The sequence below is a fragment of the Malaya genurostris genome, chromosome 1 (genome assembly GCF_030247185.1).
Source record: "Malaya genurostris strain Urasoe2022 chromosome 1, Malgen_1.1, whole genome shotgun sequence".
Classification (NCBI taxonomy): Eukaryota; Metazoa; Arthropoda; class Insecta; order Diptera; family Culicidae; genus Malaya; species Malaya genurostris.
This window is the reverse complement of record NC_080570.1, coordinates 136,191,850-136,219,716: the sequence shown is the minus strand read 5'-3', so window position 1 is coordinate 136,219,716 and position 27,867 is coordinate 136,191,850. Positions and strand designations below refer to the sequence as shown.

General features: G+C 38.6%; 1 protein-coding gene across 1 annotated transcript in view; it reads right to left on the bottom strand.

The window, feature by feature from the left end:
• LOC131425859 (G1/S-specific cyclin-D2) overlaps window positions 1–27,867 on the bottom strand; it is a 249,721-nt gene that overhangs the window by 85,604 nt on the left and 136,250 nt on the right. Inside the window, exon 3 of the mRNA XM_058588104.1 lies at window positions 22,095–22,269. Within this exon, the coding sequence (XP_058444087.1) occupies window positions 22,095–22,269 (175 nt within the window). The remainder of the gene's footprint in view (window positions 1–22,094; window positions 22,270–27,867) is intronic.

Below are 27,867 nucleotides of genomic sequence, written 5' to 3'. Positions count from 1 at the left end.
GTGTCCTGTCGCCTGAGAAATTGACAACTACCCCAGGGTAAATTTTGAGTGCATAAGATTAATTTCTAATTTATATAAGATGAACTCGATTGATAATGTGAAAAAGTTTATTGCTTCAACCGAAATCGCAAATTGGTAGTAATGGTAGAGAAACGCTATAAAAATAACTGCTTGCATACAAAACTTGAACACAAGATTGGCGAAGAGAAGCTTAAATATCGATATCCGTATTGCAAGCATTTACAAACATTAGAGATGGTCGGGTATAGAAATTCTTATACCCGAACCCGACCCGTACCCGAGCGATCAACAAAAAAATTTACCCGTACCCGACCCTTACCCGATTACCTGTACCCGTACCCGACCCGAATAAGTAGTAAAAATTTTACCAAAATTCAGGATGGAAAACAAAGTGTTTTAGATAGCGAGTCGTATCAGGCTCTAGTTGGTAAGTAAAATACATTAAAATGCTGTGAAGCAGGAATAGATTTCCAATGTCTTTGGTACTTTATACTCATTTACAAATGTCAACAAAAGTGAGTAATATCCACTCAAATTTTTCGTATTCAATTTTGGGTATTCGTTGTATTCAATTTTGGGTAGATATGGTTTTTACGAAACAGTGCGACTTTTGATCCAATTCTTTAGAACCACAAGTAAGCGTGCTCATTATCTTGACACACAAATTAAAATTCACATTCGAATCACTTGAAAAATCACGTAAAATGGTTCCAAATGTCAAATTGAATATTATACGTAACGAAAATGAATGTTATGCGAACATCCCCTAAAATGAATAGAGTATCATCGGTTTGTTTACCTGAATTGACCAAACATCAAATAATGTACGTGTATTCCCGGTTGGAAAAATTCAATTTTGAAAATTGTGAACAGCGAGTCCTTCAAGTGTAAGTAGTTTGAACATTCGTGAGAAATTTTTTTGGTTACAATTTTTTACTACAAAGCTAAATGAATTATGAATTTGATTTAAATTAATCTGTCAACTAAGCCCGTTTTGTAAGCCTCACAAACCTACACCCACGATGTTAACGGTAGCTGGTGGTTTTTACAGCCATTGAACTTCTGTGCCACCTCCGGTGGAACTCTCAACGAGTGAACACGGTGAAAATTTGAGTATTTCGCGAGAAAAGATTTTCACCCGTACTTTTGCGACTCCACGTTGTCTGTCACGTATCGAGATTTTCACTTGTAGTCCAGTGAAAAGAAACGAAAATTAACTGGCAATATAGCCTAACTTGCTGTGCCATCAATCGGTGTCATTTCAAGTGAGGTGACACCACCCAGAAGTGAAGAATGAGAAGAACTTCTATGCAGATTTTCTGAAATAAATGTTCATGTTTTTATGGTTAGAATTCTTATGATTTAGATGAAAATTTAGAAAATCTCCAACCAATATTTAAAATAACAGTTTTCTGGTATCTGAATGTGATGAGTACTACACTACATTTTATATATGAATCAAATAATTTTTACTGGATTGTGCATTAAACAGCTTTAAAATGGCAGTCCATTGAAACCTACGCGAAAAGTAGGGTCTGACCGCAACATCTTAGAGCTAAGGCAGTGTGTCTTATTAAATATGTTATAAAAAATAGGGTGGAAAATATTCACATAACTTTTCATGTAACTATGATTGATCGGTTTTTTTAATGAAAAGAGGAAATGTTTTTTCTGGAAAAAGATGCCAGTTGTCAGGTCTGGTCCCAGGCGCGAATGTCAAAACCCCTTGAATCAAATTGTTTATTTTTCGGAAGAACTGTTTTGCAATAAAACATTCTCGACAACGTGTAAACATATTTATGTGAAGTACAAATGGTCGAGCAATCGATCAGAAAAAAAATTACCCGTACCCGAGTGAGCAGTAAATTTTTTTACCCGTACCCGATTGAAAATAAAAATTTTTACCCGTACTCGACCAAAAACCCGTCGGGTACGGGTCGGGTTTCGGTTAAAATACCCGAGGCCCGACCATCTCTAACAAATATATAATTGCATACATTTGGGCTATTGATGTAATTTCGTCGGCTATAAAACAATTCACGACAAATAGAGTCTATGTTCTGGGTTCGCGTGTTCGGTGTTGGTTCCTAATAAAGATCAATCTAAGCATACTCTCGTGCATTTGCGGATTCAAAAGTGTGACGATTAATTGAAAATGTCGATCATTAGAAATTTTTAGTTGCCTTGTTCCACATCAATGGCTCGAACAACCTCAATGGGGCTGATCCCTGTAGTTTTTTACATATGATAAGCTAGATTTAGTAAACTTCCAATAAGTTTTGCCATGATTTAAGACAATAAAATTTACAATTACAATAAAATACCACAAAATGGAGGGAATGGGGTAAAATAGTCATCAAAATGTTTCGTGCGGCCAGTGTAGGTTCTTCCATTCGATTCTACCGACTTTTTTACATAAGATAAGCTAGATTTAATAAACTTGCAAGAAGTTTTACCAAGATCTAAGGACGATTTACAGTAAGGATCTCATGAAATAGAGGAATGGGGGTAAAATAGCAACCGAAATGTTTCGTGCGGTCTGTGTGGGTTCTTCTAATCGATTTTCCAGATTTTTTTTTACATGAAAGTAGGCTATTCCAGTGAACCGCACTCGACTTCTTTTCAAGTTACAGAGCGAATGTTATAGGAAACCCCAAAACTGCTGTACATTTGGGGTAAAATGAGCAGGATTGCGATTCGTGCGGCCATTGTAACCCATTCCATTGAACTTCATGGACATTTTTATATAAGAAACGCTTTAGTTTGTTAACCTATCTCAATTAGTTCATGAGTTACAGAATTCTTTGCGGGTTTTCATATATTTTTCCCAGCATCAAAATGAAAGTAACCTAAAATATCTCAAAATAGTATGAGGAATCAACAATTTCACCGAAGGTCGCATCACTTCTCGGTGCAAAAGCGCGAATCACTCGCAACGGTAGGTGATCGTCGTAATTGCAATTCATCTCACACGGTTGTGCTCCTTGAATGTCTCGGTTTCAACTCCTTACTTACCTTCCCACTGTCCCTTCACTTTAGCATTACACTGCAACACACGCACACTCGGAGTACTGTCAACAAATCAACCGAAACACCGCAAATCACATTTGATAAATTCCCTTCGAGCAAGAAGCAACAGCCGGAGGATGGTTGCGATTGGTCTTGCAGTCGACAGACGAGGGCTCCAGCAGTTAGCAGGCACCACCCCCCCTTTACCGTAGAGCAGTTTTGAATTTTTGTAAGCCAGAAAAAGGATACCCGAACCGAATTCCACTCTGCACTTACTTGGCCCGTCGTGGTGCGCCAGTCAGCCTGCCAGCCAGCAGTACGATCAGGACCAAAAGAGGACACGAAGTAAATTAAAAACCGGTCGCATAGCGCAGCGAAGCCATGGACCGAAGAACATTCTTATCAAATCCAAAGGCCTGAGAAAATCGTTTCCCCCACCGATGCCGGTTCGAACTCGGCCAGAAACCAGAACCACATCAACGAGAAATTCTTTCCCTTTCGTCCAAATTTGAAAGTCTACCAAACTGCTCTCCTAACTCTGGCGGCGGCGGCAGTTCGTTTTGGCCCGGAGCTGGGCCAGCGAAGGGAGGTAAACTTCATTCATTGAATTTAAAATTTATTGCCCAATGCACTTTTTGCTCTTTGCTCGTTCGACCAAAATGCCACCTACCGCCATCCAATTTCCGCTCCCTCCGTTGGAATATTCCAGGGCGGTTGGTGGACGAAGTTGGAGCAACCGCGGCACGGACGGTCACAGATTTTTACATCTCTGGTATGCTTCGCGGGGATGATTCTGGGATTCTGGGATTCAACGAGCTCCCTTCCCTGGTGGGGAGAGGGAAGGAGTGCGAATTTATAAAACAATTAGAGAATTTCGGGCACCCGCCGCACAGCAAGCCGCCGCGTACACCATTATCGACAGCTCACGGGGTCCGGTAGAAATGTCAATGGGATTCGCGGACGGTGAACGAGTTAGCCAACAAGCAGCAATCGTTATCGTTTGGTTGTAATTACGGACGCTTTATATAATGTATGACATTCCACCTCATTTTCGGTCAGTGTCCTAATGTCTTCAGTACATTCGGTGTAGTGTTCGGTAGCAGCGATACCGGTTGGAGCAGGAGTTCCAGTCGGTGCCAGAACTCATTTACCGTCGTTCCGAGGAATCCGACATTTAAACGAAGCAATAACCTGCAACATTGTTTCAACTTTTGCACGGCGGACGGCCGGTCAGTTAGTCATCAACTACGGGGGTACCGGGGAGTAAAATTGACAGCCCGTAATTGGCCTTTGATTCGACAGGTTTTTTTTTTGTTTTTGTTTTCTTCAACCCTCGTGTTTAGTGGTTCGAAGGAATCTGATTTCCTTTCCGTCTGAGTACAATGTACTATCAACATTTACAAAGTCTTTATGGTGGCGGCGGCGGCGGCGGTCGCACCGGCGATGATTCGGTTTTGGTATGCTTGAGTTGCACACACCAGAAAATTAGCCGGATCATAAATTTGCCAATCAATGTGCGTCCCGTCAAAAAAAAAACATCAATGCACATTCAGTTATGGCCGATGTCATTGCAATAAATTATAACCGAACGACAAGTTGGGACCGGTGCAAGCAAGGCAGGCAGCGCGCAGTACAACCGGAGAATATCAATCTGATTGGATGAGACTGATAAGCCGTGGACACTGGCTCGTGCTTTGATCCTGGCGTAAAATACGAACCAAAGAATGTCACCTCGATCACCGGATCCGATCACAACATGTCCTGGCTGTTTAACATTTGCGGTTTCAGAGAATGCAGATTTCGACCGATGGTAACTTGGCAGAGGTGATGCGTTGCGTTGCTGGACTGAACGAGCGCAACTTCCGGAGAGGAATTGCTCCGGAAATATTTACACTGTAGTTGTTGTAGCACCACTCATTGATGTAGGAGAAGCTTCTGAATAGCTCCGATAAATGACCACAAATATTGGCACAATGTACATCATAACCAACCCAATTCAACAGGTTTTTCTAGAACCTATTTGAGCACTATCAACTTTTTATGATTTCAAATATTTATTTCAACTCCATTTGCGTGAACTATCCGAGGCTGATTGTACAATAAAAACCTTGTTTAAAAAAACTCAGATTTGTCGGTTACGTCACTTATGCCATTATAGCTCCGTGACAGGAAGTGACAGTCAATCAAACTTCGAACTTGATCAATGACTTAATAGTAGCTTTCAAACGAGCCTAAATAAAGCGATTCTCAACCATCTTCGAGAAAATTGAGCGGTAAAAAAAATCGTTGAAAGGTGCACACACAGACATTTCCGATCTCGTCAAGCTGAGTCGAATGGTATATAACACTATGGAGCGCCGTTCGGAAGTCGGTTTTTCCAGCAATTCTATTATCTTTTCATAAACAAAGGTAAAACCCGTTTGAATCTACCTAGCGGCAGATGGACCTGTGTCTTTCTCATATTTTCATAAATATCACTTAAAGATTCTTCCAAATACTTTTATCTGAAACTTTAATAAAAGCTAGAAGGTTGGGAATAAACTAACATAACCTTTTTCAATTTGTAAACAGTTATAAGTTAAATTTAGAAGAATTTTCCCGTTTGTGCCAATTTTTAACACACTTCTCTTTCTAGCTCCGGAACCGAAGGTCGGATCCGGATGATATTCAATAGCACCTCATAAGACCATGAGACTTTTCATTTGAGTCTCGGCTTAGCCGTCTCTAAGGAATCGAAGTTAATTCCATTTTTTTATCGCTATTTTTAGTATATCCGAAAGCGGAAGCTTTACTTTGCTGAAAAAAAACTCTTATTTTTGTAGAATGTGTTTAGTTGGCGAATATCCTGGACACAATCCAGCCAACTTTCAATCCAACACGATATTATCATTGGCAACTATTTTTGTGATTAAAATCAGAACATTTGACTCTATCTATCTGTCACAATCACTGTTGAAAGACAGTACAAGCAAAACATAATTGAAAATCGTTTTATTAACAAATTTATTAGCCAAAAACTTATGAGAAGTGTCAAAGCAAATTAATCCATTAAAAAGCTAAAAAGTCTTGTTGAAACTCCTTGCAAATCGTTTTTATATGTGATAAGATATATCCATATTTAAAATACAACACGGGAAGTCACTATCGTATTTATACTTGTCAATATAAAAATAACAACCGCGACTGCAAAATTCTTTTCGGTAGCAGTGTGCCATCTAGTGGCTAGTAGTCATTACAGTGTTAAGGTATTTTCGATGGCAGTGCGCCGTATAGCTGCAGATTACAAGGGCCAATTCAACCATTCATGTTGGTTGAAAACAACATTTTATTTTTGAAATTAGACTAAAAAATTAGTTGAATGGAAATGACAGCAGGTTTAAATGGTGAGTTCAACTAAAACATATCCATTTCAACTAATATTTTATCATTATTATTAACCATTGAGAATTAAAAAATCTAAATTAAAAAAGTAAGATATTTTTAGTTGTCTCAAAAAATAACTAACCAAAATCAGAAAATCAACTAATTTCTTCACCAAAATGCTGATTTCGGTCTTTCCGTGTTCCGGAGAAGAATTGCTCCGGACATATTTACGTCTTGAAGAAGAGGTTTTTATTCTGAATAGCCCCGATAAATGACCACATATATTGGCACAATGTACAGAACTATTAGCTCACACATCATCACCAACACAATTCAACAGGTTTTTCTAGAAACTATTTGAGCACTATTAACTTTTTATGATTTCAAATATTTATTTCAACTCCATTTACGTGAGCTATCCGTGGCTGATTGTACAATAAAAAACTGTTTTAATCCACGTAGTGGTGTAATGATGCTACTACACACTTAGACAAATTTACATCCTAATACACGCACAAGGAACGTCGCGATTTACGTACATTCACAATTCAAAACATGTGAAGATAAGTCATATCATTTAGGGTAAGGGCTCCCTATTTCATCTCATTTGTAAGGACGTCGCCTTCAAACCCCGATTTAGCCACTAAAATCACTGTAACTATTTCATATTACTGCTTCATTCGCCTTGCTCCACGTTGAGAATAGATTCACATTTCTTGAAAATTCAACTAATATTTATAAATCAGCTAAAAACACTAATGATGTTTTCACTACTCTGCTCCTAATTTCATCTCAATGGATTTTTATCCATCCTATCGTTGATCTTTTATTCATCCTATAAATTAGCAATGGCGACAGCAATCAAAACAAAATATGCCACTATTACACTTTCACCCGCATACGCTGCCAGCTGGAAAAATATGGCTGGGCAGACATTCTGGTGACCGACTGCCTCACCGCTGCCAGATATACAACTCAAACGGTACAACCGTACCCACCAGGATTTTTCCACATTATTATTATTGGTAAAAAATGTACTCGTTGAATTATCTAATTAATGGGGCAATGGCTTACGGAGATCTAAAGAACTATCTTTTAACATCATTTTATTAGTGAAAACAGATAGAACAGATATAGACTTTCTAAGCAAAGTAATACATATTTTCTATGAAAATATCTGGCATCTCTGTGCACAGCCGATGAAACACACACACTTCACAGCGTTATGTTGGCGTATAGCGGAATGAAACCAGTGCTACTAGATTTGCCACAATGGTTATTTCATTAGTATTTAACACGTTCTTTCTGGTAATATTCGAAGCTGAAACAGTTTTATTGAAATATTAATATCAATAATATAATTAAACTTATGTCACGGATACCAAAAACATACTTTTTTATGATAATTTGAAGAAGATGAACAATTTTTGTTTTGTAACATTATGAGATAACTTGGCAACTTTGCGAAACCAAATGAGATGAAAACAAAGCGCAATCAAGTGAATGAAGTGAAAAACTTTCATCTCATATTTTTGAAGACTTTTATTGCTTGTCGGGTAATTTTTGAAGTTTTAATCGTTAACTAAACAAGTGGCAAGTGAACATAACTAATTATGAAGTTATCCAGCATTCAATGGTAGTGTAATTGTGCGAAATAGTGATCATGTTTTGAGACGAATCGATTAGTAGATATTCGGAAACATGACGAACTGTAAATCTTGAGACGAAAATGTGTCCTAAATTGAAAAGTGAGTTTATTTTATATAAAAAAAACGATCACCGAAGAATTTAAAACCATTTCTTTCAATAGGAAAGTGTGACAATAGCTTTTCAATTCATTTTAAAACATTTCACAGTTTGGTTCAGGTACGCTGTAAGATATTATTCATGTTCAAAGTAATGAGGTGAAGGGATGAGATGGAAATAGGAGCTCAGATGAAATAGGGAGCCGTTGCCCTACTTTACAGTTAATTTAGCTGAAGCTGAAGCTCGAAACAGAAGCAAAATTCATTTTTACATGATAGTAGATGTAATATTGCGCCATCACCTAAGGAATTACGGCATGCTTGAATTTAAGGAGTGTATCGAAAATAAGCTATCCACAAAGAAGATTCCAAATTATGATAATATGATAAACGAATTTTTTTTTTCAAGCTGAAAACTGATCCTTTATTGTACGAGGTTAAACTTGAGCATAATGAAAACCGGATGAAATTTAAGTTATTCCTTCACGAATTTTCGAATCGAACTCTCTTCATCAAGTTCCGGACAAGTGTTGCATCGCATTTTTTGGACGCTTGATCCCAAATTTTTTTGAACTCCTGCATGTTCCCAGCTGCTTTACCTTGGTTTTGGCATAGTGAGCCGAGGCTAAATCCTCCCAAAACAGTGGAAGTGTACTATGCTTCTTATAAAGGGTGATTTTTTAAGAGCTTGAGAACTTTTTTAAACAATAAAACGCATAAAATTTGCAAAATCTCATCGGTTCTTTATTTTAAACGTTAGATTGGTACATGACATTTACTTTTTGAAGATAATTTCATTTAAATGTTGACCGCGGCTGCGTCTTAGGTGGTCCATTCGGAAAGTCCAATTTTGGGCAACTTTTTCGAGCATTTCGGCCGGAATAGCCCGAATTTCTTCGGAAATGTTGTCTTCCAAAGCTGGAATAGTTACTGGCTTATTTCTGTAGACTTTAGACTTGACGTAGCCCCACAAAAAATAGTCTAAAGGCGTCAAATCGCATGATCTTGGTGGCCAACTTACCGGTCCATTTCTTGAGACGAATTGTTCTCCGAAGTTTTCCCTCAAAATGGCCATAGAATCGCGAGCTGTGTGGCATGTAGCGCCATCTTGTTGAAACCACATGTCAACTAAGTTCAGTTCTTCCATTTTTGGCAACAAAAAGTTTGTTAGCATCGAACGATAGCGATCGCCATTCACTGTAACGTTGCGTCCAACAGCATCTTTGAAAAAATACGGTCCAATGATTCCACCAGCGTACAAACCACACCAAACAGTGCATTTTTCGGGATGCATGGGCAGTTCTTGAACGGCTTCTGGTTGCTCTTCACTCCAAATGCGGCAATTTTGCTTATTTACGTAGCCATTCAACCAGAAATGAGCCTCATCGCTGAACAAAATTTGTCGATAAAAAAGCGGATTTTCCGAATGGACCACCTAAGACGCAGCCGCGGTCAACATTTAAATGAAATTATCTTCAAAAAGTAAATGTCATGTACCAATCTAACGTTTAAAATAAAGAACCGATGAGATTTTGCAAATTTTATGCGTTTTATTGTTTAAAAAAGTTCTCAAGCTCTTAAAAAATCACCCTTTATAAAGGTAAAAATCTCTTCTGGAGACACTCAGATCGATATATTTCGGCATTTATAGTTTCGGTAGTGTAAAAAATGGTTGACTTCAAACCACAGGAACATATTGCTTGCCATACCAGTACCTTTCAACCGAATTTCTCCGCATGAATCGACCTGTCCGCATCGCTCACATCCTTCCCAACCACGACAGTAAAGTATTGTGGACCTGGAAGGGTTTTTGAGTCCTCCTTTACATAAGTTGCATCGTCCATCAAAACGCATGCATCCGCACACTGCAAAAGACGCGACTACAATTTCTGGGCCCTTGTTGCTACTCGCTTCTTCTGTTCTAAACTTTGTTTCGAGATTTTCTGCTTCTTGTAGGTCTTCAGGTGATTTCGCCTCCTGATACCCTGGATCATTCCGACACTAGTTCCTACTTTTTTGGTCAAATCATGTACTGACATTGATTTGTTCTTTATGATTAGAGATACCACTTTCTGGTCCAGTTTCGGGTTGGAAGAACCGGAGTTTCTGCCTCTTCCTGGTAGCTCATCCAAAGAATTGTGTTTTCCAAACTTATTGATGATGGTTTTAACACTGCCATGATGAATTCCAAACCGCTTCGCCAATTTTCGCATAGTAATACCCTTCTCACTTAGCCATGTGTCCAGTACCTTTATTTTCACTTCCTTTTCAATACGCGACACTTTGAAAACGCAGAATTTCAACCGCACAAACAAGTAACCAAACGAATGCTGACAGCCAAACGCACAGCATGCTGTGATCTGAGCATAAAAAACTATCACAAATACATGCGTACAACACAAATGTCTGTGGATACCCACTTAGAAAAAATGTTCAACGGTGGTCCTTCATTGGTCCAATACGTTGAATCAACGGGAGGCCAACACGGGATCTTCGTTTGCCGATTTTGAAACAGACCGTTGAACCGAATGCGATTGTTTTCGTTCAACAAACCCGGCAGACAGAGGTCCATTGTTGAGCCATTTTTAACATGAGGAGTTGGAGCCCCGTTGGACTAGTTTTACAGCAGAATTTCTGAAGTTTTTTCCACTTATTTGTTCAAACTAACACTAAATACCTGCACAATACTTCTACTTCACGTAGAATAACAAAAAAAAATTTCTTCCTATGTAAAAGTAACACTTAATTTTCACACTATTTTTGCAAGAGAAAAAACAACAACAAACCGTTCCAGCAAATAGAACGAATATTTCGTGCAATATGTCGTTCAAAAAGCGCTCAAAGACCAAGAAAATTGCTGAGAGGGCGTAAATTTCATTTTTTCTAAAAGTGTACAATTGAAAAAAGTGTAGAAAGGAGTTTCGAAGATATCTGCTGTATCTATTACATAGACACGCTACATTTCAATTCAAGTCAGTGAAAATCTACACAGAAAATAATTATGAAGTTTACAGGTGACATAGGTCCTACAAATGATGTAACTCATAAAACTTAACTTATCAAACGACGCAATATTCCATTCATACATCTCGGAGTGAAAATTGCACTCGGCTACCAAGGCTCGCTGTATAGATTTATATGTATCAATTATTCATCAAGCAGATATGCGCTTCGATGGCTCAGTCGACTAACTGGTGAGATTTGTGATTTAACGCTTCTCGGTTCAAGATGAGTTGTTGTTATCAATTGGTATCAGCCATGCTCTTAAATATAAAGTTCGCTTTATGTGCTAATTTTATAAGATGTTAACTCAGAAGATTTTTTCGAACTGTGTATTCAATCATATGTGAGAAAGTAAAGTGAGCTCCATTTTATCACACTTTTGTCGATTCTTCTGGAACCAAAAACTTGATATCGACATAGTGTCAATCGGTTCATTTAACCATAAACTTATATGACCTACAAAATTTTCTACGATTCTCTATGACTATGCATCTGCAAAATAGAGAAATTTGTCAGCCAATTGATTGAAGAATTGATAGCTTATGAAAAAAATAATCTTGAAACTGGAATTTTTACACTAAGCACCCTCCCTCTGAAATCAGGGGTTGGATCCAAAAGAAAAATGGAATATTCTTATGGCATCTTAAGACTTTTCAGTTGAATCCTTAACCATGAAAATAAATTCAGCCAACTTCGAGCAAAGTGATTGGCGTTATTTTCACATGTTTGGTGCATAACACCCTGTAATTATGGAACCGGAAGTCGGATCCAGACGAAATTCAAGCCATTCATTTGAATGCATGTTTGTGGAATTCGTTCGCACCATCACTGAGAAAAGTTGGTACACATATTTTCATGGTTTTTGCACATTTTACCACATAACTCCGGAACCGGAAGTCGGATCTAAACAAAATTATGGAACTTAGTATGGGACCTGAAGAGCTTTCATTTGAATCAAAGGTGGTTAAAATCGTTTTGGCCATCTCCGGAAAAAGTTTTTGCACCTATTTTCACATTTTTTTGTCACATTTTACCCTATAATTCCGGAACTGAAAGTCGGATCCAAATAATATTCTGGAATTTGAATATAAGTTTGTGAAAAACGGTCCAGCCGTTTCTGCGAAAATTGAGTGACATTATTTGTGACATACGAGGTCTGTTCAAAAAGTTCCCGGAATTTTTTAATTGCGCGCGTCTGGAGAGTCCGGCGGTCAAAATTTTTTTTATTGTGTTGGTACATATGTCCCTAATGTATGGTGAAGTTTTTGAACAGACCCCGTACACACATACACAGACATTTTGCGATCTCGACGAACTGAGTCGAATGGTATATGACAATCGACCCTCCGGGCCTTCGTTCAAAAGTCGGCTATCACGGTGACTGTATAAGCCTTTCTATATGAGAAAAGCAAAAACCGGTTTTAATCCGTTTTTTTTTTTTAAATTTAGTGGTATAATTAGACCTGTCTCATATCAATCATAGTATCGTAAGTAATATTGTGCTATGCTTCAAAATAATTCTTCGAATCTTGAAAGAATAACCGGAATCGCTTTGTTTGGCCGTTTACTGACAATGACTACCGATTGAAGTAGTTTGGATGTCGATTTAGATTTTCGTTTTAGGATTTTTGTTTCGCCCTTTTAAGTGATGGTATCAAATTTCTAACACATTTTACCCTACCATTCCCGAACCGGACTAAATTCAGGGAATGCGTATGGGACCATTCATTTGAATCCAAGTTTGTAAGAAGCGCTCAAACCATCGCTGAGAAAAGAGGGTGAGATCCATTTGGGAAAATATGATCACTATTTCAGGTGCCTCCGAAATCGGAATCCGAGAACCAGGATAGCCGAAATCGGTTTGTTTGACCATCTACTGATAATATGATTATCGATTGAAGTAGTCTGGTGGTCAGTTTAAAAATTTCATTTCGTTTTTTTTGGTATACCATTTTTGACATACTTTACCCAATAATTCCGGAATTGGAAGTCGGATCCAGATGAAAAGCAGAAGTTTTGTGGAGAACCACAAGTCCCTTCATTTGAACTTAAGTTTGTAAAAATCGGTCACGCCATCTCTGAGAAAACTGAGTAATTTAAAAAAAAAATGCACTAATAAGCCTATAATTCCTGGAACCGGAAGTCGAATCCAGATGAAATTCAGCAGTTTCATAAAGGACTATAAGACCAATCATTTGTATCTAAGTTTGTGGAATTCGGTCACGCCATCTCTGAGAAAAGTTAATACACATATTTTCATGGTTTTGGTACATTTTAGCACATAACTCCGAAATCGGAAGTCAGATCCGAACAAAAGTAAGGAATTTAGTATGGGACCTGAGAAGCTTTCATTTGAATCTAAATTTGCTAAAATCGGTTAGGCCATCTCCGAAAAAAAGTGCATTTTTATCACATTTTCTGGCACATTTTACCCCCATAATTTCGAAGCCGGAAATCGGATGCAAATACTATTCAAGAATTTTGCTGGAAAGACCACAAGACCTTCTATTTGAATCTAAGTTTGTGAAAATCGGTCCAGCCATCTCTGAGAAAAGTTAGTACACAAACAAAGTTACATACACACATACGCACATACATGGCTGAACCGATTTCCACAAAATTAGGATCGCTGGAAAGTTACTATTGGGTCATTGATTAGATTAGATTAGATGTCGTTAATTTTACACCGGCAGTCATTTTTAATCAATTAATCGAAGATCAAGTGACCAAAGATCCCCAGGTAAAAATTTCACATATCTTTGGACAGGGTTGCAAAAGTCTGTGAATCCGAAAAAAAATGTCTGCGGGCTTTCATTTCTTTATAAAGTATGACACATAAAACTGGCTTGGTGAGTAAGAAAACAAAAAAAAACTGCTCGACCAATAAATTTTGACGGCAGTCTGCGCAAAATTCCTCGATTTTCAAAAATCTGCAGAAAAGTCTACAACAAAACATGTCTGCAGCACTTCAGAAGAAATCTGTACATTTGCAGACAAATCTGGAGACCTGCCATCTCTGCAAGTGACTTTCACTTCTGGCTCTGGAAATATAAAGGCATAAATCACTTAAGCGACAAAACATTTTTTTTTATTACCGGACAATTTTCTCGAAAATGGATGAACCGATTTCCATAAGCTTAGGCTCGTTCGAAAGCTACTATTGTATCGTTGATCAAGTTTGGAAATCAAATTGCTATTGCTCCAGATTCCAGAAATATAACGGTATAAGTGACGTAAACGACAAAACTCACTATTTCTCACCGCTTAATATTCTCGGTAATGGTTCAACCAATTTCAACAAACTGAAGCTTGTTTGAAAGCTACTATTGAGTCGGTGATCAAGTACTGTATTTTGATTCGCACTGTATTTTCTCGTGAAAATGTACTGTATTTTTCATATCAGAAAATTAATACAGAAAGTTTAATCTTTAACGCATCGAATTTCGATTTGCCGCAATACAAAACGTCAGAAAGAACAGTGACAAAACGTAACGAATATAAATACATGAAAACAATAAATGGATTTGTCTCTTTCTCTTCTTCTCATCATGGTTTTTCATTATTCATTCATGCTCAGATCGCGTAACAACAATTTCACTAAATTTTGCTGATTTAAAACAAAAGAAAATTATCACCACCAAAAAGAAAGAATACACTAAATCAAAATCATCGTCAAAAATATCCCAAATATATTGAACTAAAAATTACCTTAAAAAAGGGAAATAATAAAAAACTATTGAGATTATTAAAATTAATCATTTGATAACTATTTTTATTCACTATTGTTAGATAAAATACACATCAGCGGCTGGACTGTTTATGGATTTGTTTTATGCGCCGTACGATTCGCGCGAGACACATTGAGTTCGCAAAAAAGGCTGTTTCTTCGTATTCGAGGAAATGCGGGATGAACTCAGCCCTGGAGCACTGGATGAACGAGTTCAGCACCTTTCAATATCAACCCCAACAAACGAAACGTTCAGGGTAACTGAAATTCTCAAAGAATTAATTTCGTAAATTTACAGATACAAAGAAAATTTACATAGAACACAAAAGACTGCTGCCTTACTATTTGAAACAAATATTGGTAATGATATTGAAACTGGTTGGGTAGTCCTACGTCAACAGTTCAAACAACCCAAACAGTCCTACAGTAGTTTTAAGTCGTTTTTTTAAGACAAAATACCGAACACGCTTCGAACTTTGAATTTACGCGTTTTGTATAAAGTTATATTGAAACAAAATATTATTTTAAAAAAAATGGACCTTGCACTTTCAAGGGGCTGTCCATAAAAGACGTCACGCTTTGACGATTTTCGACTCCCTATCCCCCCTTTGTCACAAATTGTCACAGAAGCAAAGAACCCCCCCCCCCCCCCCCCCCTTTGTCACATGTCACGAATTCAAAATAAATAAAATTCATCTCAATACATTCTCAATATGCATGACAAACCATACAAATATGAGGGAAAAATCGATTTATTACATGCTGTCATTAGATTAAAAAATATTCCTAAAACTACAAAATCATCGGAATTATTTTATTAATATCAATTATATAAATTAACAAAAGTATTTGGTTGGAATTAATGAAACATTTAAATCATCTGTTTTATTCCTCCTAGGGGTACACAGATATATTATTGTTTTAGGTAAAGAATAATATTTCCTTAGTGTAGCATACAGGGCTGAGAAAATAAAGACCCAAACCTCATCTAAACGAGATCACTGCCGGAGAATCTTTTCATGATCAGTTGATCAGTGAATTTTAAATCACATAGATCAATATCGGTAGTGATCTTCCGTCACACAATGGGTAGTGATTTTGAGCTAAAATGATTCTTGATTTATGTAAGTTCAAACATTGGATGATTCGATAAGCTTTGATGTTGGTGGAGGAAAATCACATATGATCAAGATAAGACATGACATGATCTACGTCTAAAATCGTTGATTTCCCGCCCTTTTTCAAATGGAGTACAATTGAATAAACTGCATCAGAATCAAATAAGAGAAATTCTTATGATATACTTTTATCAATGCTAGAAAATCAAATTACTGAAAAAATTGTCAGTGCATAACTTAAATTAAACCGTTTGAAGGCATCTTTTTCTTTTTTACTCATATTAGAAAAAATTTATTAATTTCGCTAATTTACTCGCTCCTCCGTGCACTTTTGCTGATCACAACAGAAATGATTTCCTGCATCATTGATTTCCGAATTTACAAGAAGAAGCTTTTACATCAACAAATACACGTTTTCCTATAGAATGTGCACGTTTATTGTGGAGATTTTTTCAGGAAATAGGGCAAAGCAGTAATATAGTTAGGTATTTCAAAAATGCGCTCATTGAAAATATTGGACGTCACATTTCAAAAACCTAGCCCCCTTCCCCCTGTCACAAAAGATCACGTTTCATGAAACACCCCCCTCCCCCTTGCGGCGTGACGTCTTTTATGGACAGCCCCCAAGGAATAAATACCATTTCCATTAGAAGGATTGAGGAATACTTCAAAATAGTGGGTCGTTCCTCCTGGCACAGATGGCATTTCACCAGAGTGATACACGCTGGAGTCAGATTCTTGTCCACACCGAGGATGCAAAAAACGAAGCACCGCACAAAGAGGAAAGCGCACTTCTTCTCAGTGTTGAATAGACAGCATTTGAGTGTGTGCTTGTGGTTAAAGCAGCTGGCGCGAGTGAAACACATTCTCTTCGCATGAATCGCTCACACGCGCTCTCGTCTAAATACGCCCAAATGACCACTGGCGCGTGATTGTGAGCGAACACTTCGCGTGAACTTGAATTAATAGAGAGTAGATCTGGCCTTGATATGAAAAATTTGCAAGGAAAACCGAAAATTTTACGATAAATTGTTTTATTTTGCTGATTTTGCGTGTCCACGCTTCTTCTACGCAAACCATACAGCAGAGTGCTCACCGGCGTGTACACCTCTGTGAAAGTATCTGCATCCACCTCAGAGAATTTATTAGCTAATGCTCTAGCACTTTGGTGCGATTCAGTGGAAGAGGTAAAAGGAAATAAACAAACGCACTCATGATGCGTGCACACTTTATACAACAGTGGTGTATAAATGTGAAAGAGAAGAGCTCTCGTTGAAGTTGTCAGTGCGAGGGGAGAAATTTTGCTTGCTCTTCGTCACACAGAGGAGATAGACATCTCTGCCTCCTGGTACGAAAATCTACCCACCAGCACACCAAGAAAATTGTGCTTGTAGGTGACTTAATTCCTCATACGATGTAATTCATGAATACCTAATTTGTGAAATGACGGAAAATTTCGTTTGTAATCACTTAATGTTAGATTAGCATGAATTTTACTGATTTCTGCCGTTATTTGCATTCTGCTAGTAAGTGCGACTGTGGCTCAGTCGATTAACAGACGTACATTGTGATCTAATGATTCTCGGTTCAAGTCGCGACGGTCGCTATCAGGATTCATTTTTTTTCATTTCAGTAAATTTCATATCATGGAGTTTAAGACACAATATTGAATGTTCTTCCACGTAAATTTGCATGAATTGCTACAATTGATTTATGTGCATCTAATAAGATGTAAAATCACAGTGTTGTGAAACGAAGCTTACGATCAAGGACGATGCCCAAATCTTTGACAGCAGAAACGCGTTGAACTGGAACAGCCATCATAGAGTATTCAAATACGATCGGAGATTGCGATCGTGAGAAAGTAATTGCACTGCATTTTTTTATGTTTATACTCATACCGTTTCTGTCACACCAGTCAATAACTTTGTCAACGTCCATTTGTAAGGCACAGCAATCCACAAGGCTAGTAATGATGCGATACAATTTGAGATCGTCTGCATACATTACTTTAGGCGACGATAATTCTCTACATAGGTCATTCACGAACAGTACGAAGAGTAGTGGACCTAGATGGCTTCCTTGGGGAACACCTGATATAATGTTGAAAGAATCAGAAAGAATAGATCCTACACGAACTGAGGCTATGCGATTTGTGAGATACGAAAAAATCCAATCTGTCAGCCAGTCGGGGAAACCACCACGCCTCAATTTTTCTATTGCGAGCAGATGGGGTACACAATCGAAAGCTTTAGAGAAATCAACGTACAACGCATCAACTTGTTGTCGTTTTTCGAGTTTGTCAATCAGTACAGAAACGTAGCTCATCATATTAGTCGTTGTTGATCGTTTTCTGACAAAGCCATGCTGATCAGTGTTAATAATGTGCTTTACTGCGGGATATAGATACTCCAACAGCATACGTTCGAAAACTTTTGGTAAGCAACTCAGAATGGAAATGCCTCTGTAGTTATCGACGTCATGAACGTTACCAGCTTTATGAATCGGAACGATTAAAGCTTCTTTCCACTTCGCCGGAAAATACCTCTCAGCTAAGGAACGATTGAAAAGTAGTGAAGCCGGCAAAGCTAAGGCAGAAGAGCATTCTTTTATAAATGAAGGTGGCAATCCATCCGATCCTGGTCCTTTTGATCCATTGACACGTTGCAGATTAGTATGCACTTCACTTGCGGTGAACACAATCGCTGGTAAGTTCAGATTATACATCGGTAGGCTATTCAGGTACGATTCTGACAAAGGTGGCGAGTTATTACTTAGCACACTTTGAAAGAAAGACGCGAATAGATTAGCTGAATCCAAAGCTGCTGAAGACGAGTGATTCCCGTAGAAAACATTTTCGGGAATTCCACGAGAAGACGTTTTATTCCGAAGATAAAACCAAAATTGTTTTGGATCAGATTTGAAGTTACTTTCCAGTCGAGATATATAAATCCGAAAACACGATGCATTGAGTGAATCGAACTGACGTTCCAAATCTCGCACGAGCAATTTATCATTTTCACATTTTGTCCGAAAAAACCGTTTCCGAGCCTTCCTTAGGCGGTTCCGAAGGTTGCGAAGCTCACTGTTCCACCAAGGTCGTTTGTTATTTGAGTGACGTATATGTCGTTTCCGAGGAACGAGGTGTTGAAAAATAGAATCTAGCTTACGGTAAAACTTTTCAACTGCTTCATCTAATGTTCCATGCGTCAGTATATCAACCCAATTTATACGTGAAATTTCCGCATTTAATTCATGGTAGTCACACCGATTGAAATCGTAAAGCGTGTCTTCCTCGACATCCACATGCGAAGAAAGTGAGACTTCTATTTTTAATACGAAGGGAGGATGATGGCGATCCAATCTCAACAGAGACGAAGAGGGTACAAAAACTTCACAATCACTGGCCCAGCTAACGAATGCAAGGTCAAGCAGTTTACCATTCTGATTTGTCAAATAATTTATCTGTTGCAAACCAGAAGCGATCATCATTTCAACGAATAAAATTTCATGTTCTGAAGCTGCATTGCTAGGTAGTAGGCAACCGACTTCATCGTCGAAGCTCCAGTGTAGCAGCGGAAGATTGTAGTCACCCAAAACTATAACCCTATCACGGCAAGCAAATTTTCTAATTATTTCATTCACACAAACTGCATGTTGCTCGTAAAGAGAGATATCCGAGTTTGGTGGAAGATATATTGCACAAATGACGAGAGAAGCTCTCCCGCATGTGATGTGAACAGCTGTTTGCTCTAGACGGTCTGCTGCAGAAACGGTCACAATACTACTCTGGATGCCTTTTTTGATTCCTATCAGAACACCGCCACCACGAAGATAACGGCTAGTGAGATTATTACGATCGGTTCGATAGATGGTATACTGGTCGGTTAGTTCTGTATCGAGTATATTCTTATTAAGCCAAGTTTCTGTAAATACTATCACGTCATAGTCGGAAGCAGAGAGGGTCGAAAAAAGTTCCATTGTTTTAGTGCGTAGGCCACGGACGTTCTGATAGTATACTGTAAATGATCGGTTCGAGTGATTGTTAGGGTTGCTTGAAGTGATAATATTCTGAGCCAATGGAGAGTGTCGGGTAGTGTCATCTTGTGAGATAGTAGCAGAAAACGGGGTCGTTATTGTTATTGAATCAGAACCTTCATTATTATGGATGTTGAAATTGAAATGTAGATCTCGGTTGGAAATCAAATTCTCGGAAGATGATTCCTTTTTGCCAGGTAGATGTAAGTAAAGAAATGGTTCTATATTGTAGACCAACACCGACTTTGAAGGAGACAAAAGATAGTTCTTCGAGATGTTTACCTTTGGGAACTAATTTGCGCACCTCAATAGTCTCCTTGGTATCCAGGTTTCTCTGCACTAGTACACGGATATCATCCTCAGTAGCTTTAGGATCAAAGCCAGAAAGGTAAAGCCAAAACATGTCTTCGCTTAACTTACGTGTAGCCAGTGGGATCGTCACGTTTGGTTCGACATCTTTTGTGCCTTCAGACTTGCTCGAAGAATCATCATCGGTTCGGGGGCGTTTACGGGAGTTATTTGAAATATTCTCCTTGCGATTGAACTCCTTTAGGCCGGCTGGCATTTGCGCTAGAATTTTATTTATTTTCATGGTATTTTGCTCCATCTCACGTCTTAGCTCTAAAAGTGCCTTGTTGTGATCAACACTACTGGCAACTATGGCATTGTTTGTTGAAGAAATTGCCTGGCGGAACGTAGCATTTGCCATTATTTTAGTGCAAGCGTTACACATCCAGAAAAGATTTGAACACTTAGTGACGGAAACACGGATTTCACTGGATATTTTCGCGCACTTGAGATGAAAAGATGATCTGCAAAAACCACTGCAAACAATTTCTTCCGCTTTTTCCAGATCGCGGGCGCAGGCACAGCAAACAGAAATGGCATCCATTGTTTGATTATAGTGGGATGTTAGGTTTAGGAAACTCGTCGAAATCGTTGATTTGGCGGCTCAAAACGGTTGTACTCCAAGTATTCCAGGTGATATGTAAACAGGTGGCAAAGGTAAAACGTATAAAGCAACGAAATAAGTATAAAAATACAGAAAAAACACCGATTGAAAAAATCTCGTAGTAGAACGCGTTGCAAAATTGTTTATCGTTGCCAGATGAGTGCTTCCATGCCCATGCACGTAAATTTATGTTAACTGCGACGCTTCAGTTATGTGGACTTTATAAGATGTAAAAACGCAAGGTATTTGCGAGCTGTGTAGCCCGGTTAGAACTGCAAATGCACTGATAAGTCGAAGACGAAAACTAAAAAAAAATCTTAATTGTCGACCATTTTCTTCCGAAAAAAAACGTAGTTCGATCGAATTGATAGGATTGATAGGAGAATTGATTTTAGCTAGAAAAAAACACCTGGTGATAGATATTTTGCACGTAACACCGTGGCCGGAACTGGTTCCCCTTTTTTATCAGAACTGATTTCAACAATTGATTTGTTCCTTCACATCACCGGGCCAGCTGCTGCTGCTGCTGCTGTTGATTGATGGCTGCCATGAACGACCGAACTGATGGTGGTGTGGTTTATCAGTAACAAACGGAAATTTGTAAATATTGCAACCACCGCATCATCACCAATCATCCGAATTCTAAGAAATTATGAAACGACCAGCTGACGACCAGTTTCATTCATAAACAGCCGTGGCCCCATGGTTTGCCTGCTTTTGCATAATACATAGAGCTCAATGAATGATTCGTCCCGTCGCTGCCGCCACCGCCACCGATGAAGCTTGCCCCCTTTGGGCATAGATTAATTTTGCGACCGACTGAGTGAAAGAGCGAACGCGAACGAAGATTAGGCTAAGATGACCGAGCTCTCCGTCAATATGCGATCAAATATTTGAGCACATAAAAAGGGAATGCCGCTCCGTCAATTGAGAAATTGAGTTCCTGGAAGGTGTCGCCTACATGTTTGCTATGTCAAAGGCAACAAAACGGTTGTCGGTTCGATTTGAAGATAGATGCAATACCTAAGAGATCGAGATCCTGTTTCTGGTCGACAGCTTCATAAACCAATTGGAGTATGTTTTATAAAAAGAAACAGAAAAAAAACTTGACTACTCACCTCTAGCTGCTAACGATATGAAAGTCTGGGCATGTTTCCGCACTTTTTCTGTGGTGATATCGTGGCACTTTCTGTTCTCGATCGGTAACCGGCAGAGCAGCAGTTCTAGGAAGTCGAGTGGCGTCACCGTCGACACGTCCCATTTTAATCGACTTAAGACTAGAAGCTCCCATCGCTGGTAGAGAGAGAGAGAGAAAAAAAACGGAAAAGAAAAAGAACGAACAAATTAGTTATAGTTTTTCGAATGCAACAGGTGGTGATCGATCAATCATAATATTCGGAAAGTTCAATCAGTTCTACGCCGAACGCGACACCCTGTTAAACGTCATCAGTTACATGATCTAACCTATATTTAACCATGCCATTGAATGCTACTACATGTGTACATGTTCAAAGTTTTCCACACACGCATAATCGGTCAACGAACTGTTCGGCACTTACACACGCAATGGTCCTATTTAAACGAATCTCGATTGTCAATGTGATTTCGTTTAGCTTTCGTTCCTATCTAGAGGGGTTATCGTTTTTGTTCTGTCTCCGTAGACGATTTTTTTTTCGTTACGTTTGCTGTAGGTGGTACAAGCAAACGGCACACCAATTTGTCTTTGTGAGATTTGAACCAAATTGAATCTTTGAACGAAAAAAAAATATGACCTAATTTTCTAAACTAATCATCTCCGGCGCTGTTGCTTTGCCACAGCATGCGACTGTGTTAGTGTTATCTAATCAAACGACATTGTCTGATGAGAGAGAGAGAGAGTGCAGCACCTTGGGGAGATTTTGTTTCTGCTCTCTTTACACACGTCAATTGAATTACCGAATGGGAAACACATTTGATAGGACTTGCTTGTGCTTTGCCAACATTGTGTCCGATGTGAAAATTTAACTGCAAAAGATTTTAACGTGGCACAAAGTAGATTTTCAATTGTCGGTACGTCTACCGCAAAATACTAGTTGTTCGTTGGGATTCCCAACCAAACACGGACCCCGCACCTCAGTTATGTAATGATTTACTCAATTAATCAAATTAATCGATTAATTGTCTGAGATAATCGAGCGTTTGAAAACGGTTATTGATAGAAATAGTAAAAAATCGCATAGAGAAATTTGGCTAACAACTTTGAGACTATTTAGTGTCTAGCATAATTACAATTAAATTCGGTGGTTTCGTAATTCCCTCCATCACCGATAAAAATAATTCAGAAAAAGGCGAGTGGGTAGTGTCAGAAACATAACCGGATGACGTGAATACGAATAAAATGAAAGGTCCAATATTTCTTTACGTTTGAACTTCTTCAAGTAAAACTCGGCAGCTCAAGCAGACGTAAAGTTAACGCTATTTGCTGAATACTTTTTTACATTGCACCGAAGCGTCTGACTGTCTAATCTGACGTCCTGACGGAATTCCTCATTCTGAATTCTGAGACTGAAATTCTGGAACCGAATTTTGAAGCCGGATGCTAGAACTGAAACCTAAACTCTGAAACTCAATTTCAATGCTAGATTCTGGAACTGAATTCTGAGCCTTAACTCGGGAACTGAATCCCTAGCACTGAGCTGTAGGCTTGGATTGTGGTCTGCAGCTAAATTTTAGTTATAGAATTCCGATCCAAAATCCAGTTTTCAAATTTGGATCCAGAATTCAGCTCAGAAATTCAGTCCTAGAAACCAGATCCGGAATTTCGATCAAAAATCTATAGAGTTCTATAGTATCTATAATTCTCATCCTGGATTTAGGTCCAAAGTACCATAACTCCATGTTAAGAACTGAGTTTGGGAACTGAGCTCTGGTCTGAACGTCAATTTCAGTGTCCGAAATTTATTTCTCAGTCCAGATCTAAGCTTTAAATCAAATTCTGCAATTCGGTTTCAGCCCCAGAGTTCTGGTACTCGATTCTGACCTTGGACTCTGGATATAGAACTGAATTTTAGATCTGGATTCTAGAAATGAAAAATAAACTGGTCTTGGATCCTAAAACTGAACTTCAGAACTGATTTCTAGAATTGGATTCTGGACCTAGATGCTGGTCTGAACTGAACAAGTCGACTACTTAGAATCTATCAGACTGTGATCCTTCACTAAACTGATTATATTCACTTCCGATTGGCATATTCTAACAGATAAGTAATTCGAATAGTTCTTCAGATAACATTTGGAGCCATTCGAAGGGCTGATTTTGCATAATGTTGTTTAAAATTGTTCAGTTTTCGTTGTACAGGGTGTTCCATGAAAAATTTTGAATTTAAAAATGCAATAATAAACGAACGGTTTGATAGATTTCATTTATTTGTAAGGTTGTTTCATTGTATTTTGCTCCAATGCAAACGACCAGCAGCAGGATGACGCAATCGCTCTTGCTTGAAGCGAAGCTGGCTTTGCGAACGTCCCGCAAAGTGCCGATTGACTTCAAAATGAATTTCAATCAAAAATTCAAATTTTGATTGAGAGCTTTCTTTTTACGTGATTTCGTTTATAGCTTTTCCACAAATTGGAAGTCCCAAAGGCTTTAAAAATGAAGATGAAATTAAGAACCGATGCTTTTGGTAAGAAATAAGGAAAATTCAATTAATTCTTAATGACGATCTGTGGGACTGAAAAGTGCCTTGAAATTGTCACGACCAACAGGATCTACATTTAGATTTGAGATGGCTCTTGGTGTGTACACTCGTTTGAAATTTGACTTAAAATTCATTGTCTCCCGTATGTCTTGCTTCGAAAACCGTTGCTCAGAAAATGATGGGAAAAAGTGGAATGTTCATCTTTTATATCAATACAGTTGTACAACAACAGATATTTTGTTCTCTTTCTCAGAACGCCTTCTGTTTGGCTGGTGTTGACATGGGTCAAATCAGACAGGTTTTTCATTAGTATACTATAGAAATTCTATTCTACAGTTTATTTCGAGTAGTGGCAAGATGCAAGATCTGGTCAGAAGACAACAGGATCCTTGTGGCTTCGAATCATGGGTAGAAGTCGTTTTTGTAACCATTCCTTGTTCATTGAAGCAGTGGTGATGAAGGGTTTCGAAATCTTGCCGCAGCTTTAAATTGCTTGCCAGACCATAACTTTCTTACCAAATTTTTCGACTTCAATCGATGTCTCGGACTGGTTTAACACTTGCCCTTCTCGCACCTGTGGTCCCGGCAGGGATTTGTAATCTAGTTTCACGTAGGTTTCGTCGTCCATGATTATGCAGTTCAAATTTCCAGCAAGAATCGCATTGAACAGTTTTCGAACCCTCGGCCTGATTGATGCTTCTTGTTTCGGACTACGTTTTGGTTGTTTCTGCTTCTTATAGGTTCGAAGATTCAAACGTTCTTTAGCACGGAGAACATTTGACTTCGAAGTGCCCACTTTTTTGGCCACATCCCGAACTGAAACCTCCTTCTTTTGCTCGAACGCCTTCAGTATGCGTTTATCCAACTGAGAGTTAGCAGGACCTTTTTTTCGACCCGTTTTCGGTTTATCCTCAAAGGTGTTATCCTCACCGAACATTCAGTAATAGCCGTTCAACCGAGAAGGTTGTGTATAGAAGCGTACAGTTTAACAACGCTGGTTAGTTTACACGCGTTAAATACGACAACGGTTGAACTACAGGTAGAGACCTGTTGGCAGCAGCCGTTAAAACGTATAGTCGTGCTGCATAAGAGAGCCCTAGTGCTGGGCCAAGCTGGTGAAGGAAACAACAAAAGGCGTTTCCCAAGCTCTACCCAGGCCTCAATATACAGCCACAAGTGCTGAGCAGGAGAGTGCAAAGGCACATCGTAGAAGGAGAGTGCAAAGGCACATAGAAGCAGGAGAGTGCAAAGGCACACCGGTGCGAAGGCACTTCGGTGCAGAAGCATATCGGTGCGGAGCACAAGGAAGAAGGAGACAAGACAACTCGGTCTTTCCACTGCCATACAACACGCAGGTATACACCGGTGACCTGCGCTGGTTACAGCTGGCGAAGACAAAAGAGAATCGGAAATCGTGTGGTGCTGGATGTCAGGTAGTAGTAGCATCACATCCAACAATCAGCAGCCAACAAGCAACTAGAGCAACGAGAATCTACACGGCAGTGCAACGGAGATAGACAACAATTTCAAGGTAGAAGTTTTTTCTTTTCCTTTTGATTGAGTACTGTGTAGTGTTGGTTTCATTTTTTATTTAAAGTTTGATTAAAAATTTTAATGTGATGGATGAATCCATGGACGTAAATCCTAGCATGAATCCGATACCCCCACGAACGAAAAAATATCAGGAGAGCTCTTCTGGGCCTTGGATAGTCTTTTTTAGACGTATATCAAAGCCATTAAACATTTTACAAATTAATAAAGGTTTGACATCACGATACTCTTCAATCAAAGAGATCATAAAAGTAAATAACGATAAAATTCGTGTTGTGGTAAATAATTTGAAACACGCGAATGATATTGTCTCTTCGGAACATTTCAACAAAGAGTATAAAGTTTACATACCCTCCAAAGATGTCGAAATTGACGGTGTTGTTACCGAAGCGAGTCTTTCGGTAGATGATTTACTCAAGCATGGTGTTGGTCGTTTCAAGAACTCTACGCTTGAGGGTGTGAAAATACTGGAGTGCAAACAACTGTACTCAGTAGTTCATGAAGAGGGAAAGAAAGTTTATCGCCCATCAGACTCGTTTCGAGTGACATTTGCCGGGTCTGCGTTGCCGTCCCATGTCTATGTCGATAAAATTCGCCTCCCTGTTCGGCTTTTTGTTCCAAATGTAATGAATTGTACGAACTGCAAAAAATTCGGCCACACAGCTACTTACTGTAGTAATAAACCAAAATGTATTAAGTGTGAAGGGCCTCATAAAGATAATGATTGCAACAAGGATATTGAAAAATGTATTTATTGTGGAGAAAGTCCTCATGAGGATATTTCAGTATGCACTGCATTTAAAGTACACAAAGACAAAATTAAGCTTTCTTTAAAAGCACGGTCTAAGCGCACATATGCAGAAATGCTTAAAACGGTCATTGATGTCCCCCCTTTGGAAACCGAAAACGGGTTTTCAAATCTAGAGGAACCAGAGGACTCTGACTCTGACGAAAATAGTGAAGGTAATTCGTTTATCACTACCCAAGGGTCAGTTAAGAGAAAGAAGTCTTCTTCCAAATTACCAAAAAAGACACCTAAAATTTCATCTTCAAAAAAAGATCCCCGTGTTAAACAAAAAAAGTCAAAACCAAAGACTGTGCCTCCTGGTTTGTCAAATTCACAAACCAATCCAGGATCTAGCACAGAAAAAGGTAATAATCCTGTGGGCTCTATTTCACAGCCACCAACAGGATTACTGAAGTTTTCGGAAATTGTTGAATGGATTTTCTCAGCATTCAATATATCTGAACCCTTAAAGACCCTCATAATGGCATTCCTTCCAATAGCTAGAAATTTTTTGAAGCAGTTATCAGCTCAATGGCCAATTGTCTCAGGTTTTGTATCTTTTGATGGATAATTTATCACCCGCCGCAAATGATACAATCACTGTCCTGCAGTGGAATTGTCGAAGTATCATGCCAAAACTTGATTCATTTAAAATTTTATTGCATAGCCAAAAATGTGATGTATTTGCTTTATGCGAAACATGGCTTACTTCAAACATAGCTTTAAATTTTAATGATTTTAACATTATACGTCTCGATAGAGACTCTCCGTATGGTGGAGTGCTTTTGGGAATTAAGAAATGCTATTCCTTTTATAGATTAAACATCCCTTCAACTTCTAGTATAGAAGTTATTGCTTGCCAAATAAACATTAAAG